The sequence below is a fragment of the Mustela nigripes genome, chromosome 5 (genome assembly GCF_022355385.1).
Source record: "Mustela nigripes isolate SB6536 chromosome 5, MUSNIG.SB6536, whole genome shotgun sequence".
Taxonomy (NCBI): domain Eukaryota; kingdom Metazoa; phylum Chordata; class Mammalia; order Carnivora; family Mustelidae; genus Mustela; species Mustela nigripes.
The window spans coordinates 86,634,386-86,661,224 of record NC_081561.1 but is presented as its reverse complement, the minus strand read 5'-3'; the positions used below and the strand labels follow the sequence as shown (position 1 = coordinate 86,661,224).

General features: G+C 40.6%; 1 protein-coding gene across 3 annotated transcripts in view; it reads right to left on the bottom strand.

The window, feature by feature from the left end:
• Positions 1–26,839, bottom strand: part of ARFGEF3 (ARFGEF family member 3) — a 180,359-nt gene that overhangs the window by 116,095 nt on the left and 37,425 nt on the right. For all 3 annotated transcript variants that reach the window (XM_059400808.1, XM_059400810.1, XM_059400811.1), the window contains exons 3-4: positions 19,957–20,038; positions 16,379–16,510 (exon numbers count right to left, since the gene is read on the bottom strand). In XM_059400808.1, coding sequence (XP_059256791.1) covers positions 16,379–16,510; positions 19,957–20,038 — 214 coding nt within the window. The remainder of the gene's footprint in view (positions 1–16,378; positions 16,511–19,956; positions 20,039–26,839) is intronic.

Genomic DNA, 26,839 nt, shown 5'->3' with positions numbered 1-26,839 from the left:
TCTGCTCCTTGATCTCAAACCCAACACCTGGGTCCTGCCAGCAGCTTGGGCTGTCAGTGGGGGTTGCCTGAGGAGGCTTCTTATCTGGTTCTGTCCAATTCATGAAAGAATGCTGAAGCTTTGCAAATCTACCTAATTCAGGATATACACCTAATCAGCATAGCAAAAAGTGCAATTGCCAGATGGGACAAGGAATCTCTCCTAATCCCTCAGTCTTAGTTACTGGCCAGGCCACCCTAGGAACAGCTGCTCCTCCAGGGAAAACAAATATGTACATGATTAAATAAGGAAAAGGGGATTTTTGCCAACTTTATAGTCATGAGCTTAGATAAGTTCATTGTAGGTCTGTCCCTCAGTCTTTTGATCCTTAAGGTGCCAGACACCCAAGAGTCAAGTCCAGATAAAAATCGTCCCATGTCAAGCAGGCTGACAGAGATTGTGGGAACAGCTGTCCTAAGTCCTTCTGGGAAAAGGCTTTCTTCTGTTTAATGAATATTTTGGCGGGTTGGGGCTTGGTAGATAAGAAGTGATGAAAACTGAGGAGAGACAGCAGTGTCACCAGGACCTAACTTGGCTTGGAAGGAGGCCATGTCATCTAATGCCTCTGTATTTGGTGGTACCTTTGCCCGAAACCCTCCTGTCCTTGGCTCTTCCTGCATTTGTTTCTCATGTGACTCATTTGGTTGGCTTCTTCTAGGTCTCAGCATAAATGTAACCCCCTCAGAGAGGTGTCCTCCTCTGACAACGAAACCCTCTAACTGGTTTGTCACATCCCTTTGCTTCATGACTTAAGAGCATGTGCCAGTCTCATAAACAACTGGTTTACTTATTGATAATCTTTCCATTAGACTATAACATCCACTGGGCACCTGAAAGACCCTTAAGGCTTTCTTATATGGTGCTGTCTTACTTGGAGTTTTTGCTATGTCACACAGCTTCCTTTTCTTGAATTGCTACCCCTGCTGTGATTCCTGGCAGGTGAGTGGGAGGTTATGAGGGACTGATAGAGATGGTGGTCCATGGAGTTGGGAGATGGCTTTTCCATCTGGGCTCTTGGCTTTTTAAGTATTTACAATAAAGACAGGCAACTGGCAATACTTTACAAGGTGAAAATAATGGCAAATATTTGTCTAAACTGGTTACTGTTACTTAGAAGACTGGTGATCAGCTTTCTGCCATCCATTACTCTGTACATCCATACAAGGTGCACAGGAGTGGATTTGGAAAGAAGTTTTCAAAAAACAAAGCAGTTTTCTGTGACAAGAGATGCTTTCAGGCAGAAGGGGTTGGGGGAAGTGGGAGCAATACCAATGGGGACGTCTTCATGAAGGACACTGAGTCGGTGGTATTTGGTAATCAAGGTTCTCTGGGGAACAGAGAAGGGTCAACTTCCTTTGCCACAGGGAAGCCAGTCAATATAGAATGAGGCCTCCTAGCAACAGTATGAAGGAAGCTGAGGATCCCTGGACCAAGCTAATGCTGATAAGAGTTCAAAAGATCTTTGAAAAAAGGCTTTCCACACTTCATGTCTAGCCACCAATATCCAAAGATCCGTGGAGTTATTTGCAAAAACTAAGAACAACCAAGAGAATGAAAGCTCCTTAAGCTCAGGTAGAGTTTCTGGTGTCAGAAGCATAGAAGGTTTTAAATACAGGGAGGACAATGCTCCCTATGACTCACATGGTCTATATAAAGAGCACAGTGTCTGGCAAGGATGACTCAGTAGACAGAAATGACTTATCAAAAACAATCAGTGGAGAAATGGCTGATGTGCCCAATGCCTAGTAAGCATTCATTCACTGGATTAAAACAAAGACTGGTTAGGACATTTGGGGGACAGCTAATGAATTCAAAGAATCTGATTTCTGTTGCATCATGAGTAGGCAGAAAGTTCAGATTCACATTCTCCACACACTGGCCTTAAGGAAAACAGGAATGACAAAACCCTGAGGGCAAGTGCATTAAAAATACATCCCTCACAGGGTCAGTAAAGCTTACTGACTAAGTTGTTGTCGTTGCTGAACAGCGGGAACTTGGGTGACTGGCAGTGTCTCACAATTCATCTTGCTGGCATGGCCTCCATAGAGGAGCTATGAGGATAAGGAAAACAGGCACAAGGTTTTCCAGGAAATGGGAAAAATCATTGCAAAGACTGAGAGAAATCCCAATCATTAAAAAAAAAAACAATAATCAAATAGCTATGGTGTACAAGAAGCAACCCTTCAATTTAAAAGATGTATCGAAACTTTAGGGCACCTGGGTAGCTCAGTCAGTTAAGCATATGCCTTCAGCTCAAGTCACAGTCTCAGGGTCCTGAGATTGAGACCCTTATCAGGCTCCCTGCTCAGCCAGGAGTCTGCTTCTCCCTCTGCTCTCTCTCAAATGAATAAATAAAATCTCTCTTTAAAAAAAAAAAAAAAGAGGTTTATGATCATAAATTTAAACATGTCTCCAAAGGCAAAGGAAACCAAAGCAAAAATGAACTTTTGGGACTTCATCAAAATAAAAACCTTCTGCACAACAAAGGAAACAGTCAACAAAACAAAAAGGCGGGAATGGGAGAAGATATTTGCAAATGACACTATAGACCAAGGGCTGATATCCAAGATCTATAAAGAACTTTTCAAACTCAACACCGAAAAACCAGATAATCATGTCAAAAAATGGGCAGAAGACACAAACAGACACTTCTTCAATGAAGACAGACAAATGACACACGAAAAAATGTTCATCACTAGCTATCAGTGAAATTCAAATTCAAATCAATGGTGAGATACCACCTTACACTAGTTAGAATTGCAAAGATCAACAAGGCAGGAAACAACAAATGTTGGAGAGGATGTGGAGAAAGGGGAACCTTCTTACATTGTTGGTGGGAATGTAATTTGGTGTAAACACTTTGGCAAAACAGTGCATAGATTCCTCAAAAAAATTAAAAAATAGAGTTATCTTATGACCCAGCCATTGCACTAAAAGGTATCTACTCCAAAGATACAAATGTAGTGAAAAGAAGGGCCATCTGTACCCCAATGTCCACAATAGCCAAAATGTGGAAAGAGCTGAGATGCCCTTCAACAGACAAAAAGATAAAGAAGATATGGTCCATATATTCTATACATTTCTTTGGAGCAGCTTAGACATATCAGTTAAACCTGTGCACCCTTTCTATGCCTCATTAGATTTATAAGCTTCTTAGAGGAGTAAAGTGTGACTTTTTGATGCCCACCATGTTTCTGGCAACTTGCCAGGCCCCAGGAGGTGTGGTGTCCTGGCCCAAGCTCGCCCCTTCTGATGCACAGTCCACATGAATGATGACCCTCAGAATTTCAGTGAGACTCTGCACCTTTGTGCCTGGTCATTATTGTAAAATGTGTAGACAACGTATTATGATAGCCCAGTCATATAGAAGGCAATTATCCTGGGAATCTGAATGGCAGAATCAGGTTGGTATTGTGCGCCATCACAAAATGGCCAGTTTTATGACCACATAAGGTAAGAATCCTAGAGTTTCTGATGACTTGGTTAGGATGATCAGAATTTTGTAAGCCTCCTTTAGGGATGTCCAGCCACCTAGCAGGACCTCACTCTGGACAGGGAAAAAATCATCTCTCCTAACCAGAGGCCACTTCCCATGAGACTCATGGAACATTTTTTCCTTTCTGAGACCTCCTGCTATGCTCTGCTGAGAACCTACCTTTTGCAGTCAACATAGTAAATGGTAACTTCCCTAAGATTTAGGATTTGAAGATCTCATTTCTGCCAAGGTTCCAAATGAGTCCTCTCCAGGACCATTCCTGCAAATACTGGAGTGGAAAGTGGTTCTTGACCTTAATGGGTAGCAACTGTGTGTTTACTTTACATCTAACCATGTGCTGCATTATTTAGGCTTCCATTCATGAATCCAACAATTATTTATGGGTATGTTATTAGGGGTCTGATCTAATGCTGGTGTTGGGCATATAGTACTGAACCAAAAAGACACCCTGACCCCTGATCTTGCAGAGCTAACACCTGGTGTTGAAGACCATCATAAAATAAGGGGTTACAGTAAATTGTGATGGGTACTATGACTGGGAAAATCACTGTCCTCTGGACAAGCCTCTCAAGGTCTAACTCAGAGCATACTAGCTGTAATTCCACTTTCACCTTTTCATGGACCTTTAAATTTAATACACTACAACACACACTATTAATAAATTAATCCTAGGAAAGAAGACATGGGTTCCATCAAGAAATGTGCTGATTTCGGGGAGTCAAGGCCCACTGAGGGCACAGGGGTATACTAAGGAATTCTTCTTTTCCTCTTTCTTAAACTATTAAAATTATCTTACTTTACATATGAGTGCATCTTGAGGTGACTGTAGTTTCATTTTTCCAAATACCACATGTTATTTATAAATCAAACCAAACAAAATCCACCAGAGCTCAAAAAAGTAGCTAAAACCTTGAGTACAGCCCACAGAAGGCCTTGTCTTTCCTGGTGCATGGAGAGGAGGAGACTCTCTTCAAATTCTTAATGCCAAGTGCATTTCAAACCCCAGCTCAGGTTCTGGCTAAAAATCTAACTTTGTTCCTTAATGCACATTTCCTTCTGGCCTTTGCTATGTCTTGGCATGAAACTTCAGAAAATTAAAAATGATTGCATAATTCCTTCTCTTTAGAAACCTTCCAGTTCTTTTTTTACTCTGTCAAATATGGCAAAAACAAGGATGGGAACTTCAGTGTTGAGCATGGGGATTCTGAGCCACCAAATGCCTTTCCATTCAGTGCAGGGCATGTCCCAATTCTGCCCCTGCAGCCTTATGGGTGTGTACCACTGACAGTATGCCTTGGCCATGAAGTAAAAATGGACTTGAAATACAAGCAACAAAGCAGACTCTTTTCCAGAGATGGCAGAACGTGTGCCATCAGAGTGGGGTTGTGGGTAGTCACAAAGTACATACCAAATACCACGGTACACTTTATTATCTAAATGTAAAATGTGGCTGCCTAAAATAAGCATTTTCCCCCTTATTTTTTGATTGAAGTTTTTCAACCTCAATACTATGGACATTTTGGGTCAACTACTTCTTTTTCTGGGGGACTGTCCTGTGCGTTGTAGGGTGTTAGCAGTACCCCGCCTCTCCCCTCCAATGACAGTGGCAATCCCAACTGTGACAACTAAAATATCTCCAGACATTGCCAAATGTTCTCTGGGGTACAAAATACTTCCCAGTGGAGAACCACTGTTTTAGATCACTTATACCCCACACACCCTGTGAATATAGGGGAGAAATCCTACAATATTATTACTCTTCTTCCAGAAGACTCCAAGCTAGAATGCAGAACTTTCAGATGGCATCTGGGAAAGATCCACTGACCCTTCATTAGGTTTCAGAGACTTTGGACTGAAAGTAACAGAAGTAGTTGAGCTATGACCCCAGTCTTTATTTTGGTTCAAAGAAAATAAATGAAATTATTGTATTGCATGAACCCTCTACCCCTTAGGACTTGAACTGACTTCTCTTAGGCTGAGTGACAGATAATTTGAGAAATCACTTTCTGGTTCAACTTGCCCACATTCTGGCAAATGGCTATTCTGAGATTTTTTTTAGTCCTAGAAAATATTTTGCTAGTGTTCCTGAGTACCCAGTTTGGAAAATATTTCTAATTATTATGGCATATGGTTGTGTCTTTTCTGGCCTTGATTTGGTGCCTCTAGTAGTTAATTCTGATATTCATTCATATTTTTTAATATGCCCTTACCACCTAATTCTAGGAAATACTATAAAAGTGATAACTGTAAAAAATTTCTTTGTACATATTAAATCATAATGAATTTGGCTGATTCACTTGAACAAATAAATAAACCATTCTTATTCTTTCCTCCAAATTCTCTCCCTTGGCAAGTTCCTATAATTTCTTGCTCTAACTGGAGACTCAAAAATCTATCATTGGAGCCAACATTTACTCCAAGTTTCCATCCCTAATTTCAACTTCTCAACATCATCAATGAGCATATGCAATTCCATGGAAGTCATTAAATATCCAATATGGTAAACAGATAATACTTTCCCCACCTCTCAAATTCCTAATTATATAACCATTAAAATTACACTTGAAGAACATGCACCCAAATGTTTATAGCAGCAATGTCCACAATAGCCAAACTATGGAAAAAATCTAGATGTCCATCAACAGATGAATGGATAAAGAAGATGTGGTATATATACACAATGGAATACTATGCAGCCATCAAAAGAAATGAAATCTTGCCATTTGCGATGACATGGATGGAACTAGAGGGCATCATGCTTAGCGAAATAAGTCAAGCAGAGAAAGACAACTATCATATGATCTCCCTGATATGAGGAAGTGGAGATGCAACATGGGGGGGTTAAGGGGGTAGGAGAAGAATCAATGAAACAAGATGGGATTGGGAGGGAGACAAACCGTAAGTGACTCGTAATCTCACAAAACAAACTGAGGGTTGCTGGGGGAAGGGGGGTTGGGAGGGGGGGTGGGGTTATGGACATTGGGGAGGGTATGTGCTATGGTGAGCACTGTGAAGTGTGTAAACCTGGCAATTCACAGACCTGTACCCCTGGGGCTAATAATACATTATATGTTTATAAAAAATAAAAATTAAAAAAAAATTACACTTGAAGAAGAAAAAATTACACTTGAAAGAATAAATATAGCCATCTGGGAAATGTTTATAATCTAAAGTGAAAAGAAATAAAAGTCTATATACACAATGAATATAACTGTGAACATATACATATGATTAGAAACAAATATTCAAAAGCCAGTCGTCCTTGTGGGATTTACAGTGAACTTTTCTCCATTTTGGAAAGCCTCTAGTGCTAAACTCCTTGTATTTCTTTACATGACCCTTTAAAAATATTACGATTCTTTCATATCTGACAATGTGAACTCACTATGTCTCTCTTAAATTGGATCCTTAAAATCCATCATTCAGTCAGAAATTCTGGTTCTTCGTCCCATCATCACCTTGGATTTTTCCTTTCCCGCCTACTTACCACCTACTCCAGTGCCAGTCACTGCGGCTCCTGCTTCTCTCCCTATCGGCTCGGGGCACGTGGGTGCACCTGTCTGCACAGCGTTGCTAAGGACCCTTCCCTATTGCTGCAATCTGATTCACATCCTCAGGACTTCTCGCTTAGGCTCTTACAATTAAGCTAGTTTACCAGTGCCTCTGACTCAGGCCTTTTGACTTCAGACCATCCTGCAAAGCCCTTCCTTCTTCCTGTGCACCTTCAACATCTAACACTCAGCTCTGGAAGTGTCCCTTTCCCGCTTCCTCTGACCAGGTCCTAGAGAATCTCCCTCAACCTAACATTCCAGCCTCATGGCTTACCCACCTTCAGGAATCCCAGTGTAAGCCTACACTTTCTAATCCACGGGGCTTTTCTCCTCCACCAAGAATGCCCGCCTTCCCCCAAAAATTGTCTTAATTCTGTACACCCACCTTTCAAACTTCCACTCAAATAGTATCCCCGCCTTGAAATGCTGATCTACCCAGCTCAATGTAGTTTCTCCTGAATTTTTCCAACTCCACTTCTATGACAACATACACAAATACTTTGAATTATGGTAAATATCATGATCTCTTTCCAATTAGTTTATGAGCACTTGCCTTTGAATGCATGGCTTTTGACCCTACAAAGTTTTATATATTGCTGGTAATGAAAATACATTCACGGAACAAACCAATGCAAATAAATCTAAAAGAAAACAAATCAAAAGGCTCAATGAATTATCTTTTTCTAGGTTAGTCTGTAACAAACTTATTTTGACCTAATCTCACAGCTGATGGTTTAAGAAGTAAATTTCATGAGCACATCCCAGATAACACCTTTACTCCTTCCTTCTCTTTTCTTCTCAGACTCTCCCTAGATGGGCACCTCATCTCAGATAGTTTCTGCTCATATATACTCAAGGCTTTTGATAATATCATAAACAATGCTTGTAGACATGACCAACGAAGTTCCACAAGATAGTATTTAAAGGGCTAAAGCCAACTTGATTCTCTATATGTGAAACATTTAACAATTAATAATTATAAAGCTCTTCTAGAATATCCAAATCATATGAATTGTGCCTAGTAGGATGGAACTGAAATTTATTGGTGTAAATGGTGGGGTGTTTTCTGTAGACTGTGGAATCATGGCAAATGGTTAGGACCCGAAATAATATGTAGGTGTACAACTGATAAATCAGAATTTACAGAATTCTTCTTTGAAGCTACAATTCAACAATAGTAAATATGATGAAGTCCTTATTTAGAAATCAGAAATATATGATGAAATACACATTCTTCCATTATGACAAAAGAAAATTACATTATAGGCTGTATAGAGGGCAGGACTATAGAGGAAGAAAAGAGATAGGAAGAAGAAACTCCTAAAGCAAAGATATTTCTAATGTTCTGGTTCATAATTCTAATGAGTTTAGAGGGATTCATTTTATTATTATGCTACACATCTTCTTTTCTAATAATTGTAACAACAATGAAAGCTAACACCAACCCCAATACTGCATTGTTACAAGTACTTATTTCATATTAACTCACGGAAGGCACAACTCCAGGAGGTATGCATCATCATTTTTCACATTTTACAGATCAGAAAATTGAGGAACAGAGAAGCACCTTTCCCAAGGTCATCAGGTGTTCTAGCTCCAGAACTGTGCCCTTACCACTCTCCTACCAGGTATTTTGAAACAAAGAAAAAGTAACAAGAAGTTTAAAAACAATAGAGCCTAATGATGGTTTCATAGGACAGTTACCCTCTGCCATCTCTTACTCCCACAGACACACTTGGCCACTTAAGTGTTCCTCAGGGGATTCTATCCACTGCAAGAGAGTGTTCTTCTTTCATTAGGTTCCATTATTTTTCAGAAGCTGTAGGACTCACACTGACCTTGCAGTTTACTCAAATACAAGTCTGAGAAGTTTTCTTCTGTACCCATCCAATAGCACACATCTGGAGACCAGATCAAGTCCCAGCCTTGCTACAAAGTCTTTGCAGAAAAATATAAATAGCTGAAAAAGTAACCCTGCTACTGACCACTGTGTAAGCCCAGATAAGTAACTGGACGATTACAGCTTCAATTTACCTACAAAAAGAAGGATATGATGATATGTGAACTTACTTCCATTCTAAAGTGTGAATCTGTGTTAATCCTTCTCATTTGTGAACTCACACAGGTTAATTATCTATCACCATAAATTTCATTCCTTTTGCTTGTTGCTTACCCTCATGGTCAAACTTTCACCTCTCCATCTGTCAATAACTAAGTTAACAAGCAATTAGTTAGCCATATGCCAGATGCTCTGGTTGGCACTAAAAGGATAAAAACAATACTAAAACATGTAATTAGTTTTCACTAACTAGTGAACTTTTCCAGTTATGCCTGGACCAATAGTTAAGGAGTAACCATTTGGAGAGATTATAATGTGCATTTTCCCCAAAGGGCCCACTGTAGGTAGTCCCCTGGGCCTTGGCTAAACTCCTACCTCCCTGAACACAAGGCCACCCTCTTCTGCCCCTGACAGAAGAAAGGTAACAGAGGGGATGATGGGCCAGCTGCCTCTTGGGAAAATATGCCAGACTGTAATCCCCATGTGACATGTGATTGTGGAAGACTGCCAGTTATTGTTCAACATTGTCCCCTTTGTTTTCTTTTTTTTTTTTTTTTTTTTAAATTTTTTATTTTTGATAAACATATATTTTTATCCCCAGGGGTACAGGTCTGTGAATCACCAGGTTTACACACTTCACAGCACTCACCAAATCACATACCCTCCCCAATGTCCATAATCCCACCCCCTTCTCCCAAACCCCCTGCCCCCGGCAACCCTCAGTTTGTTTTGTGAGATTAAGAGTCACTTATGGTTTGTCTCCCTCCCAATCCCATCTTGTTTCATTTATTCTTCTTCTATCCACTTAAGCCTCCATGTTGTATCACCACTTCTTCATATCAGGGAGATCATATGATAGTTGTCTTTCTCTGCTTGACTTATTTCGCTAAGCATGATACGCTCTAGTTCCATCCACGTTGTTGCAAATGGCAGTATTTCATTTCTTTTGATGGCTGCATAGTATTCCATTGTGTATATATACCACATCTTCTTGATCCATTCATCTGTTGATGGACATCTAGGTTCTTTTCATAGTTTGGCTATTGTGGACATTGCTGCTATAAACATTCGGGTGCATGTGTCCCCTTTGTTTTCAAGAACAGAACTCTGGACACATCGCTGCCCCAATAAAGACTACACTTCCCAGGCATCCTTATGATGGAAAGTTGCCATACATCCATGGCCAATAGGTTGTAAGCAGAAGTATCCTCTTGCCAGGTGGCTGGAGTGTGAACCACTGACTGAGGATGGGACACCATCATGGACCACAAAATTCCAGAAACAAGGATTTTAGAGCATGAGGTCCAGCCAATAATGACCTAAGTCTGTGAAAAAATGAAAATAAGCCTCTGCCCTGTGAACTGAACTCTAATTAATACAACAATCTTTTCTTCCCTTTCTCCAGGCTTATCCTCTTGTCTGATTCTTTATGCTTTAGATGTCATTTTATTTGCTTATTTAAATTCAATTAGCCACCAGCATTAGTTTCAGATGTAGTGTTCAATAATTCATCAGTTGGGTATAACACCCAGGCTCATCTCCTCATGTTAAATGTTATTTATTTTAAATGTCACTTAAGAATAGCCTTCTCTGTCATCCTCTTCATCTGTCCTCCATCAGGCACTATTAGAAATATACTTTTAGGTCCCTAGATTTTTCTATCCTCGTGTTCATCACAATATATGTGTACTTACGTGTTAATTGATTTCTATCTCCATTGCTAACCTCCAAACAGACCCTGTTTCTGTTTGGTTTTGGTTTCATTTTCTTCACCAAAGATCTTTTGTGGCTTGCATAGTGCTTGGCGCACAAGAAACAATAAAATATTTGAGGAATAAATGACTGAAACAATCGAAGGATCTCCCTACTTTACTAGAAACTGTGGACCATCCACAGTGAACAGTGAAGGCCTCTCTATCTGTACTTGCTTAATAAAAATTATGAGGAAAATCTGTAAAAACACTTAGCAGAACTGTTCTCAGATGTATTCAAATGGCATGGCATTGGAAATTGTGGCACTTAAAAAAATAGATAATGTGAAAATATCTTCATCTCAAAAATAATGCATACTATTGAAAGGAAAATTGTATTTCTAAGGTTTCAGTGTTTGCTTCTTACTTCTTCATATATTTTTATTGTCTCTCTGAGGCAGTCATAGTGGAGAGTAAAGAAACCTGGGAGAAAAACTTAGTAAGAATTTTATCAGTGTGTCTACAAAGTGGGAAAAGAGGATCATCATTCAGTCTTAGCAGCAGGAAAATGGGTGGTTTAAGAACCATTTACTTAGCAGATCCACATATTTTACAAACTCCTCTGCATTAATTACAGAAATAATATGTTTGTAAATAAGTCAGAACAATCTCTAGCAATGGTACATTAAAATTAAATGGTTTTTATCAAATCCTGGATTTTTCCTTAATACCAGAGATTGCTGCAGATCTTCTAAATTGTCTCAGTAGCTTTAGACTAAGAAGGGATTTCTCCTTGTTACGAGAGGGGAAGACAATTTAACCATTTCATCCTGAAGCTGCACTAATGATCGTTTCTCACATGAGGCACTCCGGAAGACCCACTGCCCAGAGTCATGGGCATCAAAGCTAACCATTGGATAAAGAGCCAGTATGAGACTCCTCCATTAGGACATGACGGAAAGGAATTTAGAAACAGTCCCTTTATTTGGTCTGCTTCTTTCTCCCAGACCAAGGCACTGACTGCCTTGTTGGTACATAATTTAAAAGCACGCTCTCCTTCTCACTGTAAGACCAGAGTTCTAAATGGACACCTTAGGTCTATCTCTACGGCCATCAGCTCTTTCTCCATCTGTATTTTCTGTAGGTGTTTGGTTGGCTTTTTTGTAAAATAGAAAAATACCTCAACATTAAATGACATGCTCTTTCCCTCCCCCCAACCTGATCTCAATCTCGATCCTTCTCTATCACACACACACACACACACACACACACACACACACACAGCCATTAGCTAATTTGGTGGAAAGACATTGATTCTTCTTCAAACTTGAATCTAGGTCTTGAAACTAGTAAGAGAATGTATGGTCACGGAGGATGCCGAAACCCACAGGGTTCTGAGCCACTATTAGCTTTGCCCCTTACCAGCCTGTGACTGAACTTTTCTATTCGATTCTCTTTCGAATAGGGATAGTGCTAACACCCATGCGCCTTTTAGAATAGACTCAGAAGGCAAGTGACCTGACCCACTGTTTAAGAGCGTAAGTTTGACCTCCAGCGGCATTACAGGGCAAACACTGGCCCCGCCATTTGACTAGATGTATGACCTGAGTGTGAACGTACGGTATTGACCAGTGCATCTGATGCACAGTAAATATCAAATTATCAACCCCTGTCATTTCTCCTTGAAAAATTGTGAAGGATCCCACCAGTATCATTTCTATCACCAAAAGACACACCCAAAGAAAAACATCTAATAACAACACATCCATCAGATGCTTTCTCAGTATCCATTATCACATCCTTCCTTATCCACAAAGCCGGCTGCCTCCCTCAGATAGGCTGCACACATCTCTGACACATTTCTAGAGGCAGAAGGCCAGCCACAGTTCCCTTCAGTTTTAAAGACTCAGCCAGCTGTATCAGCTAATAACCTCTCTAAAGGTTATCTATCAGGAAGAAGGGGAAAAAAAAGTCCTAATTGTTCTAGTCAGAGATGTCATTAGTTATGTACCCGGCTCCTGGGGAGTCTGCGTGGCATTTACCCAAATGGCACCCACCATGGGAAAATGTTACCAAAGCAGGCAAGTGTTTAACCTAAATATTAAGTAGTTCCCTGCTTTCTGTTAATCCCTTACTAAGATAATCTATCTTCAGAGAAACCTTCTTTCTGATTCTACAGTCCTGATCCTTGATTTGCTCAAGCTGTAAAATTTTTATTTGGATTCCATGGCTGTTTCCATAAATCATAATAAAAATAAAATTTTTATTTGGAAACATGGCTGTTTCCATAAATCCAAATTGCCTTTTCTCCCCCTTTTGTTAGACAGTCAAACCATGCAGAACAGATCTTAGACTAAGTGATCTAACCTCACTCTGATTTAATTTGTCAGGAGCAAGCATCACTGATTTCTTTTCTTTAACCCTCCGGTTGAAAGTCTAGGGCCTTCTTTCCAAACGAGAACACTACCTTTGGAATCTTGAGTCTCATTATTAGACAGTTTGTTTAATCTCTGGGAGACTTCAAAGAGGAAGCCATATTATTTTCTCTCCAGGAATTTAATACAAGCGCTCCACACTCTTAAGAGTGTGACAGGGTTCAATTTCTCATGTTTACAAACACTACCAGAGAGCAACGTGTGAGTAAAATGCATGGCATAGCTTCTTAAAAAAATGGCACCTGGGGTTTGTCATAAAAATGGGCTCTGCTGTGGTGAGACAGACATAAATAAAAAATGAATGGTGTGGCTTTATCGCTCCTGAATAACATCCCGGTATCTGAAAATGCCTACCATATCTCACTTTAAAAGATTTTATAGTACCTGCAAAATATTTATATAAAATGGATTTTTATAGGAGATTCCTAGTTTAGATCATTTATCATGAGGATGAGTTATATAAAGCATCAAGAATAAATATACCCTTCCTGTGTAATGGGGATCGAGCTTTTCCTTGAGGGCTCATCCAATTCTTTCTTTTGGCGAGAACAAGTGGCAAAACCATTTTAATATGGTAATGATATTAGCAAAACCAGGATGTATTGGTGAGTTTTTAGTTGGGCCATTACAAGTAGGATAGCACCCAAGAGAAAAGGGCACACACTTCTAAAGGTGACTGAAGTTACTGCAGAAATTTATCCTGCATAGAGAAAGGGTATAAACACTATTATTATTTCTAAGCCAGAAATGCTATAATTTGGGTATGTCTTTATACCCAAATAATTTAAATGTCAGAAATAAGTAATGATCATGGAACCTTCCCTCGTGGACTCTCACGCTTGGACCCCCAGCTCTGGAGATGCACTTGAGGCTAATAATAGCACTTGAGCGTATCGTTAGTTATCTTGTCTAAAAAGGTTTGTCTCAAAAGAAAGTAACTGAAGGCCAAGTTTGTTGTAAACTGAAGTATTTTTTTCCCCACTCCCAATGTTTAAATGGTTAAAATGATTAATAGCATAAGGCAAAGGCCCTTCTCTTTTTAAGCATTTTGGAAATCTAATTTTAAAGAATGGCAGGCCAAATTACTGTTTTCTTCTTGTCTGACAATGCCTGATTTCTTCCTGAACATTAATGTCAAATTCTATCATGGTGTCATTAGAAAGTCCATTAAGATATGCTTTCCAGGATTTCCAGTAGAGTTAACATGTGTCAACTTCTGTCCTCAGCAAGGCTAGCAGAAGGCACTGCTGGGCTGGAATGAGGAAGCAGGCCTAAATTTTCAAAACAGGTGTTACTCTTGACATAACCATTAAGCATCCTGCTTCTCTAAGACTTGTAGAAGAACGGGCACTTTCTCCTTCTATTTCCAGAAGAATGCGAGTCTGTGGAGTGTGTGTCTCCTTGTGACACCACAGCTCACCCTCCAGTACACGGAGACCTAATACTACAAGAACAACTCAACAGACTGATCTTGGAAGCCACAAAAGTTAACATGGCAGCGAGCCTTGTCTGTCTATCAACAGCGGCATGGAGGAAGTAGAGAAGTCAAATAAGTTCTAGAAAAGGTTGCTCTTCAGTTCCTATGAATGCTCAGCTGCCAAATGGATGTCAGAGGACAAGGCAAAAGTGAATCAGAGAGAGTTAAAGACGAATGAGATCTTCGGGGGATTCTCAATGTTTACTTTAAGAATAGTCCTAGGGGCACCTGGGTGGCTCAGAAGGTTAAGCATGTGGTTTTGGCTTACGTCATGATCCCGGGGTCCTGGGATCGAGCCCTGAATCAGGCTCCCTGCTCAGTGGGGAGTCTGCTTCTCCCTCTTCCCCACTTCATTTGTGCTCTCTTTCCCTTTCTCTCAAATAAAGAGTGTTTAAAAAAAATAATGTTCCTAGACGCACCCACTGAGACTATGACTCAGCACCCGCAGGTGGGAAGTAGTAGGCATATGCCAACACTTGTAAAGCACTGGTTTTATGCCAGATATTGTGCTAAGTTCTTTACAAATATCACTCATTTAATCCTTGCAACAATCCTGTTGGGTACGTGCTATTATTTCCCCCATTTTATAGATGAGGAGACCAAGGCACAGAGAGGTTAAGGAATCTACCTGAGGACATCCATCTGAAAAGTGAATCAGCTGCTTCAGAGTCTCAGCTCGTCATCACTGCACTGAAATTACCTGTCAGCTATGGGCTATGCTGAGGCCCAGGGCACTGAGAAAATATCATGACTGAAATCATCTTCTCTGAATGGAGAAACTGAAACCCAGAGGAGTGAATTCTCTTACCCGAGACAAAAATCCTTCAATGCATTTCCAGGAAGAAATCAACCATTCTAGGACACCAACTATTCTTAAATATTCCTCTACACTTATTCCTCCAGGAGAAAATGAATAGATGGCGTTATTAAAAGCCAGCGCACTGGTTCCAGCTGTGTTGCTCTGACTGAGGTGCTGTTCTGGGGCAGAGATTTCCATCCTCTGCAGCTCAATTCATTGTTCATTCACAGGATAAGACACATTCCAGAGTCGGCATAAGGGACTCCCAAAAGGGAGGGCAAAGGGAAAGGGGAGGGAGAGGTGCCATCCCCCAAAGTGGTAACTGAAATGGGGGAGATAATGTTCCCATAATTTGATAATAGACAAGAAAGATGGGATTCTAATGTAGTTCCCCAAGTTGGTCTTCCTGACCTTAAACTGCCTATTTCTAAAGCCTTAGAATATGTGAAAACATCATTTGATCACTGCTTTGTTTTAACATAAATAGGCAGCAGAATACCCAGAATGACCAGATCTAAAAACTGGACCTACTCCCGTGCATTCTCTTAAAAAGTGACAAAGACGTTACCTAATAACATTGGATGTGCAGGATCAAGCCAAAAATCATATAGATTTACTGAAATTCTATTTTTTTACCTAGTTATCATTTCTGTTCAACAATCCAGGTAATTCTGGGGGACCATAAGCAAGAATAACCATATATTCCAAATGAAAAGGGAGCTGGCATCACCACAATATGGAGGCATTTCTAGGCTAACAGTGAGAGGTTGGGGGGGGGGGTCAGTCTGTTCCCATCCCAGTGACGCAAACCAGCAGCCACGTCAAACCAACCTTCATCACTTCCACCTGCAGGTCTTCATTGAGGGAAGGTGTCACTTTCACAGCGTTCAGGATCTGATTGAGCAGCTGCTTCTCATCAGAGTCTGTTTCCATGGATACAAACCTCTCTTCTGACAGAAGCTTCTGTAAAGAGGCACAAGGCAATGATCACAGACAGGCTTTCCCCTGCTGCCATAGTCTGTTGTATCTTAGTATGTCCTGAGGATAATTTTTTGTACTCAGGAGCCCTGTCGGTGGAGGCCATTTGGAAAGAACTCATGCTACATGCCAACAAACAAGGACAAATGCATCAAACCTTTTGCACAGTCTGCGCAAAGACTTTTTTTTTTTTTTTAAAGATTTTATTTATCCATTTGACAGAGAGAGAGATCACAAGTAGGCAGAGCAGTGGGGAGAGAGAGAGGGGAAAGCAGATTCCCCGCTGAGCAAGGAGCCGGACATGGGGCTCGATCCTAGGACCCTGAGATCATGACCTGAGCTGAAGGCAGAGGCTTTGACCCATGGAGCCACCCAGGCGCCCTGAGCAAAGACTTTTTGCTGCTGTTAGAGAATTCATTCTAAATAACATGGCGACCATACAAGTTGTGTGGTTGGTGGGGACAGAGGATGAATGTGCCCATTGCCATCTAGCACCTAATCAAAGTCACATTCACACATAACCCTTTCTGAAAATAGATTTGTCATAGGAAAGGAGAAGGTCTTGTAAACAACAAGTTCATTTTTCAGATATTTCCTAATGTGAACAATCATTTACCCAAGAAGCATTCATGAACTCACAAATCTTAATGTGTTTCCATCAGAAAGTGAATCCCACAAAAACTAAAATGAGATGTTCACTTTCATGAGGTCTCTCAGGAGATACTATATGTCACAGCTCTTTTTGGTGAGGGGACAACTCTCATTTTTCATAAAATTCTTAGATTGTACAAAAACCCTCCCTAGAACTCCTACTCCTTCATCTTTTTCCTGGAGCCATAAGACTAAGCTAAAATTTCAGAAGTCAACTGTGAAGTCCCCCTAAGTCTTTTCTTCTCCATATTAAACCTCCTGGGGTATCTTCAAATGGTCCTGGTGTAAGATAGCTTCACAGATGCTCTCCTGCTTAAAAATGAGGCCTCTGGAGTGACTGTCACACTTGAAGGGGTGGTCTGACATTAAAGAATTATGCAACCAAGACTGGTCCCTAAGGTACACTCTGAACTTCGGGTGATTAAGATCTGTCACTGTTGGTTGATCCCTGGTTAAAAAAATACACACACGGGGCGCCTGGGTGGCTCAGTGGGTTAAGCCACTGCCTTCGGCTCAGGTCATGATCTCAGGGTCCTGGGCTCGAGTTCCGCATCGGGCTCTCTGCTCAGCAGGGAGCCTGCTTCCCTCTCTCTCTCTGCCTGCCTCTCCGACTACTCAAATAAATAAATAAATAAATAAATAAATAAATAAATAAAATAAAATCTTTAAAAAAAACACACACACACATACACATACACCATTCTGGTGAGTGATAATGGGGGAGGCTAGGCATGGGTGGGCATAGGGAGCATATGGGAAATTTCCATACCTTTTTCTCAATTTTATTGTAAATCTAAAACTGCTCTTTAAAAAAAAAATCTTAAAAATGTTTAAGATGGCAGAAGGGAAAGACAAAAATAAATGGGGTCTTTGGTGGCACCATTGAGCGGTCACACCCAAACCAGAAATGCCTGCCTCTAGAATTCTAGTTAAGTGAGATAATTAAATGTGTTTATTGCTTACAACCAAAATCTGAAAAACAGCAATGCCTAACTTTAATTATATTCTCAGATCAAATGAGCTTAGTTGTAAGTCACAGTGCATTCGAGGCTGACTCACCCTGAAATCCCTAATTCTCATTCGCAAGGGCTGCAATTAAGCTATTCTATTTGAGACCCTAGTGTAGGATTTTATATTTATTCCTGTTAAATCTGTCCTCATCCCATTCCGCGTATGCTTGCAGCCAAGAACCTTTGAAATTCTGACTCATCCTGTGTAAGGACTCCCTCTTTCAGTGGAATGTCACTGTAGATCCAGAAAATAAGTTCTTCAAACCTTCTCAGGACTCCCTGACACTTGTTCACATCCTCTCAAAAGAGATCCCCCCCCCCCCCACCACACTGTCACACAGTGCATGCCAGGCACCCCGGAGTTAAATTTATATACGCACGTGTTTTTACTTGACGTGATAAGGACTGGAAAGTCCTGCAAGATTGCGAAAGTTCAGAGGAAGTACATACAGGGTGGCAAGAGGAAGGCTCTTCCTCTTGCTGGGACCGCCCAGCAAGTCCCTGGAGTTAAAGTGATAGAGCAAGCCCGTGCAAACATGGTTCTGTAAGGTTGGAGTGTTTGGGAGTTAAAAAAGTAAACGGGGGGGGGAGGGTGTGCACCAGGGTGCCTCTGTTGGTGAAGTGGCTGACTGTTGATTTTGGTGCAGGTCATGATCACAGGGTCGTAGGATCAAGTCCGATAACAGGCTCCAGGCTGAGCAGGGAGTCTGCTCAAGATTCTCTTTCTCCTTCTCCCTGCCCCCTGCCCCAACTCTGCTCTCTCTCTCTCTCAAATAAATAAATAAATAAATAAATCTTTAAAAAAAAAAAAGGGAAATCTGTACATTTTCCTAGAGAAAAGGGAACATACATAGCAGGTCGAAATAAACTCCCATTCACACCCATGGTTGGCCCAATCATGTCAGAGAAAGCAAAGAGTTTTTAATATCACTTACAATGTTTAAAAAGGTCTAATACTAATGCATATTAAAACACATTATCTAATTTCAATCCACTAGAGAAAGAAGAGCCATAGTCTTTTCATTCTTTCATATGTATGAGAAAGACACTTAGAGGATGAAATAGCACACGCTAATGTGAAAAGACATCTGACAAATACCACCAATCCACGGCCACCCTGAACAAACCCCACAGGCCTGTCACTTAAGAACTAAGTCACTTAAAAGCCAATATATTATATAGTCATCACCTTCACACTGTTGGAATCAGACCTATTCTAGACGGTGTAAACTACGAATGAACAAACGCTCAGAGAAGGAAAGTCCTCAACCAATCTGACTTTTCTGATTAGGCTAAATTTTTTCCCCCTCCCATTCTTGCTCTGGAAACAAAACGCATGAATTTGTTCACCAACCTAACTGTAAAATAGAAAACAAGACAAAATCTTTCCAGTTTACTATTAATTCTCCTTCCACGGAACCAAAGATGCTGAATGTACATAAGATTTGGATTGGTATAGAACTTAAGGTGTCTCTCTTGGGATCCTTTGTCCTCCTAAAGGTGGACGTCCCCTGAAGTATTTCATTTCTGTGTGAGCTTAGCTGGGAATCAGTGGCAGACAACAAACGCTCAACAGTCTAATGCTGTGTCCCAAGAAATGCTGGTAAATATATGAAAATTCGGTTATCCTCTGTGGTTATTACCTAGTTCAATCAAATTGTAGTCCAGGTCTTTAAACAGCTATTATTTAAAATGTTACTTATTTGCTCTTTCAATGCCAAAGTAGCCTGTTCATTTCTGTCACCTGGTTGCACCCAGTGAGAGCCATACCTGTATTCCCGCCAGAGCATGTTGGGCCAGTTTCACATTCTTGGATTCCAAAGCCAACTGGAGAGGAAGCAAGCATTTCTCCCTGGCAAACACATAAATAAGGACAACATATGAGCTCAGCAAAGCTGGCAGTCAAGTGATACAATCCTTATGCATACCCACTCCCAAATACTGCGACACACATACATAAAAACCATAACTGAGAATAAAAATGCACATGGACTTAAACACACAGAAAAAAAAAATGAAAGAAAAAGAAAAACAAAAAAACACCTGTGCAGAAATGAGAGCATATCGGCACTTTCCTTGGCCACAGGAAGAGCCATCACAAGGACCTTCGAGCAATTGTTTTGGTGTACAAATTATTTTGTGGCAGCAGTCTCACCAGTCTGTGCTCGTGCCTTACTCTCGTAAATGTAATTGCTATACCCAGTACACCTGGGGTGAACAACTCTAGAAAGCACCATTGATATATATTACAATGTTTTGCTCATACCTCTCTCTCGTCTACAAAGTGAATGCATTACCACCACTACTTTGCTTCATCAATATAAATTGAAATTTTATTAACGTGTCAGTTTCTCTCCAACTCAAAATGTTCAGCAACCATTTATCATTTTTAAATTCACTTTTTAGTCTCCATCAGGTAGAGCTGAGTTGTGTGATGGCTTCTCCATAAACGTGTTTCCAGGACAGAAATATAAATATCAGCATGTTTGACCAATGAGAGGTCCCTGGTATCATGGGAATGATGAAAAAGATGTAGGTGGAGAGGTACTCAGATGTTTTAAAGCTTAAAAAAATAAGTGGGCACTAAAATATGTTAAGAACAAACCAAAAGAGCTGTTTAAAAAACCCATCGTTCTGTTAGAACATTCACTCTAAATAATTAAACAATATCCAAGAATTTTAATCAACCTATTATTTCCCCATGGAGCTACACTGGCACAACAAATGGAATGTTACTTAATTTTACCAGGATCCCCCGCCCCCACTTAAACCACAGCAACCTCATTTTTATCTGTTTTCTATTTTCAGCATAAACTGAAAGATTCATGGAGTATGAAAGCTACAGGGTGAGGCTATGGGATTTCGTCTTTGGAGAACTAAGGGTCACTGTTGTAGAGCACAATGAAACAAAAAGTTAATTATAGCTCTGATTCCTTCCTATCAGAAGGATGTCAGGCCCTGCAGCCCTGCTGCTTTTCTGTGGATCCTCCAACAGCAGCTCCACAACAGATGAAGCAAGAGTCCCAGATCATCCCTGATGCTGGCCACAAAGACAGAACAAAGACAGACTCCATTAGAGAGAACATGAGCCTTCCCAGTCCTTCTCACCTCTCCCCTCACCAACCCAGAGCTACAATAGCCATTTTTATGTGACAGTCAATTAACACTGCAGCCGTTTTTCATTAGACACATCCTGCGACAGATGGGTAAATTACTCAACTATGTTCCTTCCAGCGGGGGGGGGGGGGGGGCAGGGGGGCTGGAATTTTGTCACTGTACCCATTACCACCAGCTTAACTACCATTATAAGGCAAACTTGGCTATGCAGTCAAGTAAAGCAGGAGTGGCTGAATTGTTCCGAAGTTTCCCCCCAACCTTTGGTTTAATCATAACCAGTTTATAAGCTGGACAAATTAACTGGAAAGGTGAATGCTGCTAAGTAGAAATAACAGGCAGATGGAGTATTAACAGAAGAACCACAGAGTCTCATCTGCAAACCCTTGAAACAAATTTCCTTCAGTATTCATTCACTGGGAAAGAACTTTCTACTCATATTTGGAGTCATATCTGCCAATGAAGGCTCAGTACCCATGAGCAAGTATGTAGGTCTAAAACCCCCATGGTCTCACAGCCCAGAGGAAGGAAAGTCTCTGCTGAGTGGCCCTGTGCTGCAAATGCGCAAATCGCACACATCACCCACCAAGGGCACCAAACAAGAGCAGAGGCCACACTCGGCAGCCACAAGGACACTCTGGAAATGCTGAACCTCATAACCTTTGGTAAGCAGCCCTGTGTTGGCATATAAGCAGCTATAGACTCCTATGGCTCTGCTGTCTTCAGAACTAGTCTGTGAAATCCTCCTTCCACTTTCTCATCTACTTCCACATTCACACCATTTGTACCACAGACCTGAGCCAAGCTGTGGACAAATGTCAGCCCCTGCCCCCCAGGGTTGTACCATGATTCTAGGGGACATCACTGTGTGGCCTGCTACCATTGCTAGTCATGGTCACCAGACAGGACTGAAAGATGTAGTGGTTCACTAGATTTGGGCTGAATTGAAAGGTATCAGTGTTTAGGGGAAAGAATCACATAGACCCGGATTACTTTAAATTGTATGATCTCAAGATACTTAATTCTGTTGGCTCTTACTTCCCAATCCAGAAAAAGGGCATCTGATGACCAATCCTACAGCGTAGCACTAAGGAGTACAAATGATGTATCAGGGGTAGGCAAACTTTTTCCATAGAGAGGCAGGTAATAAATATTTTAGGTTTTCTGTTCACGTTGTCTCTGTCCTAAGTACTCAACTCTCCCATAGTTCAAGAGCAGTTGTAGACAATACAGAAATCAATAAACATGGCTATGCCCTAATAAAAATTTACAAAAACAGGCAATGACCAGATTTGGCCTACAGACTCTAGTTTGACCAGTCCTGATACATATAAAGGCAGCACAGATCATGATTTTCCATAGGATAATAAGATCTAATCTTGTCAGAGTATGTAGCAAGATTTTGTCCAGGATATGGAGCTAACTGTCCTGGGAGGACTTTGACAAAACCAAGTTCTCTCCTACAGAGAAATCTTTTAGGACCAAGATCTCTCTTAGTAAATACTGTGTTTTGAGAAAGGAGACGGAGTTCATCTAGGTGTGAAGCCAAGGCACTCCGTCCATCCACCCATCTATTCAACCAACATTTAATCACCAGCAAGACTCCATCAGGGTGCTCAGAAAAATCTGGCCAAAACCACAACTGATCAGATACTTGCTTTCATTTCATTCAAGGAAAGACAGAAAAAAATGAATAAAATTAGCCCTTATTTCTCTGTTTAGTGTATCTGTCACTTCAACCTTAAATAAGCATTCTTATCTGGTTTTACATTTGAGAAACTGGAGGTTCAGAGAGGTTCTCTAGCCTGCCCAAGGCTGTATAGCTAAAATCTACTGGATACAATCCAAATGGGATTTGATCCCCCAAGACCAAGTTCCTTCCAACACCTTTTAATCTCAAAAGATCAAAGCACAATTAGAATCGATCTGTTTCCTAACCTTTTCTGGATCATGAACGTATCTGGCACATGACCCTCTTCCTAGGAAAAGTACAGAAATCATGTTGAGGACTCATGACCACCCCCCGAAACGCCAACTTCACATGGATCCTAAGTTAAAAGCCCCCAACTTCAAGGGAAAGGACCCTGCCCAAAATGGCAGAAATTTTGACGGGTCAGGGAAGAGGGACAGGCTCCTTGACTGGGCTTAAGAGGTGATGTTATGCTGAGCCCTGGGGCAGAGAAGGAGGGTGTGTCTGTGTGTGACACTCTCTTCAAGATCCCAGGTTTCTTCTCCCCTCAGACCCAGCAATGCCCTAGATTAGCATCACAAGCCTCAGCTCCTGACTTCAACAGGAAATGAACACATGGGAAATGAAAGCAGCTCACAGGCACGGCTGATTTCATTGTTTGCTCTATGGTTCCATGAAAACTCCACTGTCTTAGTTTTTTTAAGTGATTTTTAACAAAAGAGAATAACAGGCCTGTTAATTGGGTCTCAGGATGAAATTTATAATGAAGTTGCAAGGTGGCACACACCTGGTCCCCTTTGCCCGTTCTGTATTAGAATAAATCATCTTTTGATCTTTCTAGATGCTGCCTCATTGGGAAACGGGCATACCAAATATTAATATTCAGTTACACTAAGTGATTATTTTTATGCACAGGCATGTGCAAGTTCCCTCTAGCCTAATTAAATAAGGGCCGTGGCCTCAGGTTCCATGTCCTGACATGCAATTATTCCTCAAAGAAGAAGAATTAGCAGTGTTGCATATGCATATAGAACTCATCATCCCACGACACTGTGTCTGGTTGTATCAAGGAGACTAAACCTATTTCTTTTACTGTGTTGTCAAGACCATCCTTATTGGGCTGGAAGAGAGCAATGAACATGGGGCAGTTGAAATAGGTCAACAGCAGGAAGGTTAGGATTTGCCAAAAATCAATTTTCAATACCAACTTCAATATGAACTTGAAGTAAAACCAAATCAGTTCCTCAATGTTGGGCTGATTCTTCTTGGATGAACACAGGGACACTTTAGACTTGTAAGGTCTGCTGACTCTCCAATTCTAGGATTCTAGGATCCGAGCCATTTATTCAATAATTGCCTGAAATGCTTCATATAATAATCATGGCTCTGATGGAAAATCAGAGGCTTATATGTGCAAATGCCCATGATCACATGTTCATCTTTCCTATTTTATTTAATTACAACTTTTGAAAGTAGAGATTTAATTGCCAACAAGGTGCAGAGATAGGAGATAACCTGTTCAAGGTCCCATGTTAGTAAATGAAACAGCTGTGATTTAAACTTGGACCATATGTGTCTTCAAGACCCACAGCCTAGGCCTCCCCAGTGCCTTCACCAGTACACAGCTCCCCACCAACTGCAGCATTAAGACACATGGCTTTAAAAATAGCAGTTCAAATGATTCCCAAGTAAAAAGACTGGGGCAGGCATCAAACAAGTAATGTAAATTACCTTATTTTGAGTGACCATTGATGAAGCAATGCATTATATTTGACAGCTGGTATGTATTTATGAGAAGGTATAGACAGTTTAGATGAATGGGAAAGTGTGGCTTTAAAACCAACTGCTGAGTTCAAGCTATAGCCATCCACTTTTCCTAGTGGCCACAGACATTCCTAATTTGAGTTCAGGAGGTTTTTTTCACTGCTTCCCCTCCACCCTTGTGTGACACTTGGGACTTTATTATTCGTGTTTATGAATACCGAGGCTGTAAAGAGTTTGTATCAACACCGATGAATTCTCATTGACTAAGGTTCGCCAGGGCCAATTTTATGGAACCAATTGGAATTTAATTGGTTCCTTAATTCACTTCCTCTGCTGTGCTGTTAAATAGGTTTCCATTGTATCATGATTTTCATTTCTATTTTAATAAAATTATTTTTATCAGTATCAATCTTTTATATTTCATACCAAAGATTAGATTCACCCTCTAGGAACTTCTTTAGGCCCTATGAATGCGACTATAAGCAACTTAAAATTCCTTCTCTCCTGCAGCCCTTCAAGATTTCTTAGCAAGCCTCCTGCAATTATTAAGTTGAGCACATGAAATTACCATTTTTGCAGGTTGGAAAGGGTTGAATATCAGACATTTTATATGATTTAATCTATTCTAAAAATCCCAAATAATATAATATGGTTATGCTCATATTTTCTCTCAAAAGAAATATTTTCACTATCATTTTGTGATAAAAGGTTTACATGTACCTAAAAACATTCAAACAGTACAGAGGGACAGATAGGAATGAAAGTCAGTTAAGGTACCCTCCAAGACAGAGTGAGCTGAATGTTGGCGGTGGGTGTTTTTAGAGAGTGGCATGGGGGAATCGTTTTTTTTTTTTTTTTATATATATACTTTCTATTTGTATCAATTTTTATATAACTCTAGAATATACTTGCATAATTTGAACAAAATACTTTTTAAAGCCATAAAGCCATTGGCTCCTTACAAAAATAATCATCATTGCATTTCCTTCTGTTCAGCTCAAAAAGGTGAGTGCCTTTGCTTGTACTTAGGCAAAATATTAAATATGGAACTAAATTTTCTCCCATTTCTTACTGGTACTCACACTGACAATCCATGTATTCTTGTTTGATTATTATTATTATTATTTTTAGAGACAGAGAGAGAGCATGCATGCATGCACACACATGACTGGCTGGGGAGGAGGGGTGTGATAGGAGAGGGAGAGAGAGAATCTTAAGCAGACTCCACATCCAGCATGGAGCCCAATGATGTGGGGCTCGATCTCATGACCCTGAGATCATGACCTAAGCCAAATTAAACAGCTGGACTTGTAACTGACTAAGCCACCCACGTGCCCCATTATAGTCCATATATTCTTTTTTTTTTTTAAAGATTTTATTTATTTTATTTGACAGAGATTACAAGTAGGCAGAGAGGCAGGCAGAGAGAGAGAGAGGAGGAAGCAGGCTCCCTGCCGAGCAGAGAGCCCAATGTGGGGCTCGATCCCAGGACCCTGGGATCATGACCTGAGCCGAAGGCAGAGGCTTTAACCCACTGAGCCACCCAGGCGCCCAGTCCATATATTCTTTATAGCAATTATACCTGCTGCTGTTGTTGTTGTTGTCACCCATAAAGAAAGCCTTCATTTATACCATAGGCCACACTATGAAAATTGATTTGCTTTTGTAATGAAAAGCATACTTAATTGCTTGTAGTTGTCCAACAGTTGTCTGAAAAGTTGTAAATACTATCTGGATTTTTTAAAAATTTAATTAAAAATTTTTTTTTATTATGTTCAGTTAGCAAACATATAGTATATCATTAGTTTTTGATGTAGTGTTCAATGATTCATTAGTTCCCTATAACACCCAGTGCTCATCATAACGCATGCCCTCCTTGATACCCATCACCCAGCTACCCTATTCCCCAAGCCCCTCCCCTCAGAAACCATCCGTTTTGGAATCCAGAGTCTCTCATGGTTTGCCTTCCTCTTTGATTTCTTCCCATTCAGTTTTCCTTCCTTCCCCTGTGGTCCTCCATGCCATTCCTTGTGCTCCACATGAGTGAAACCATATATAACTGTCTTTCTCTGCTTGACTTATTTC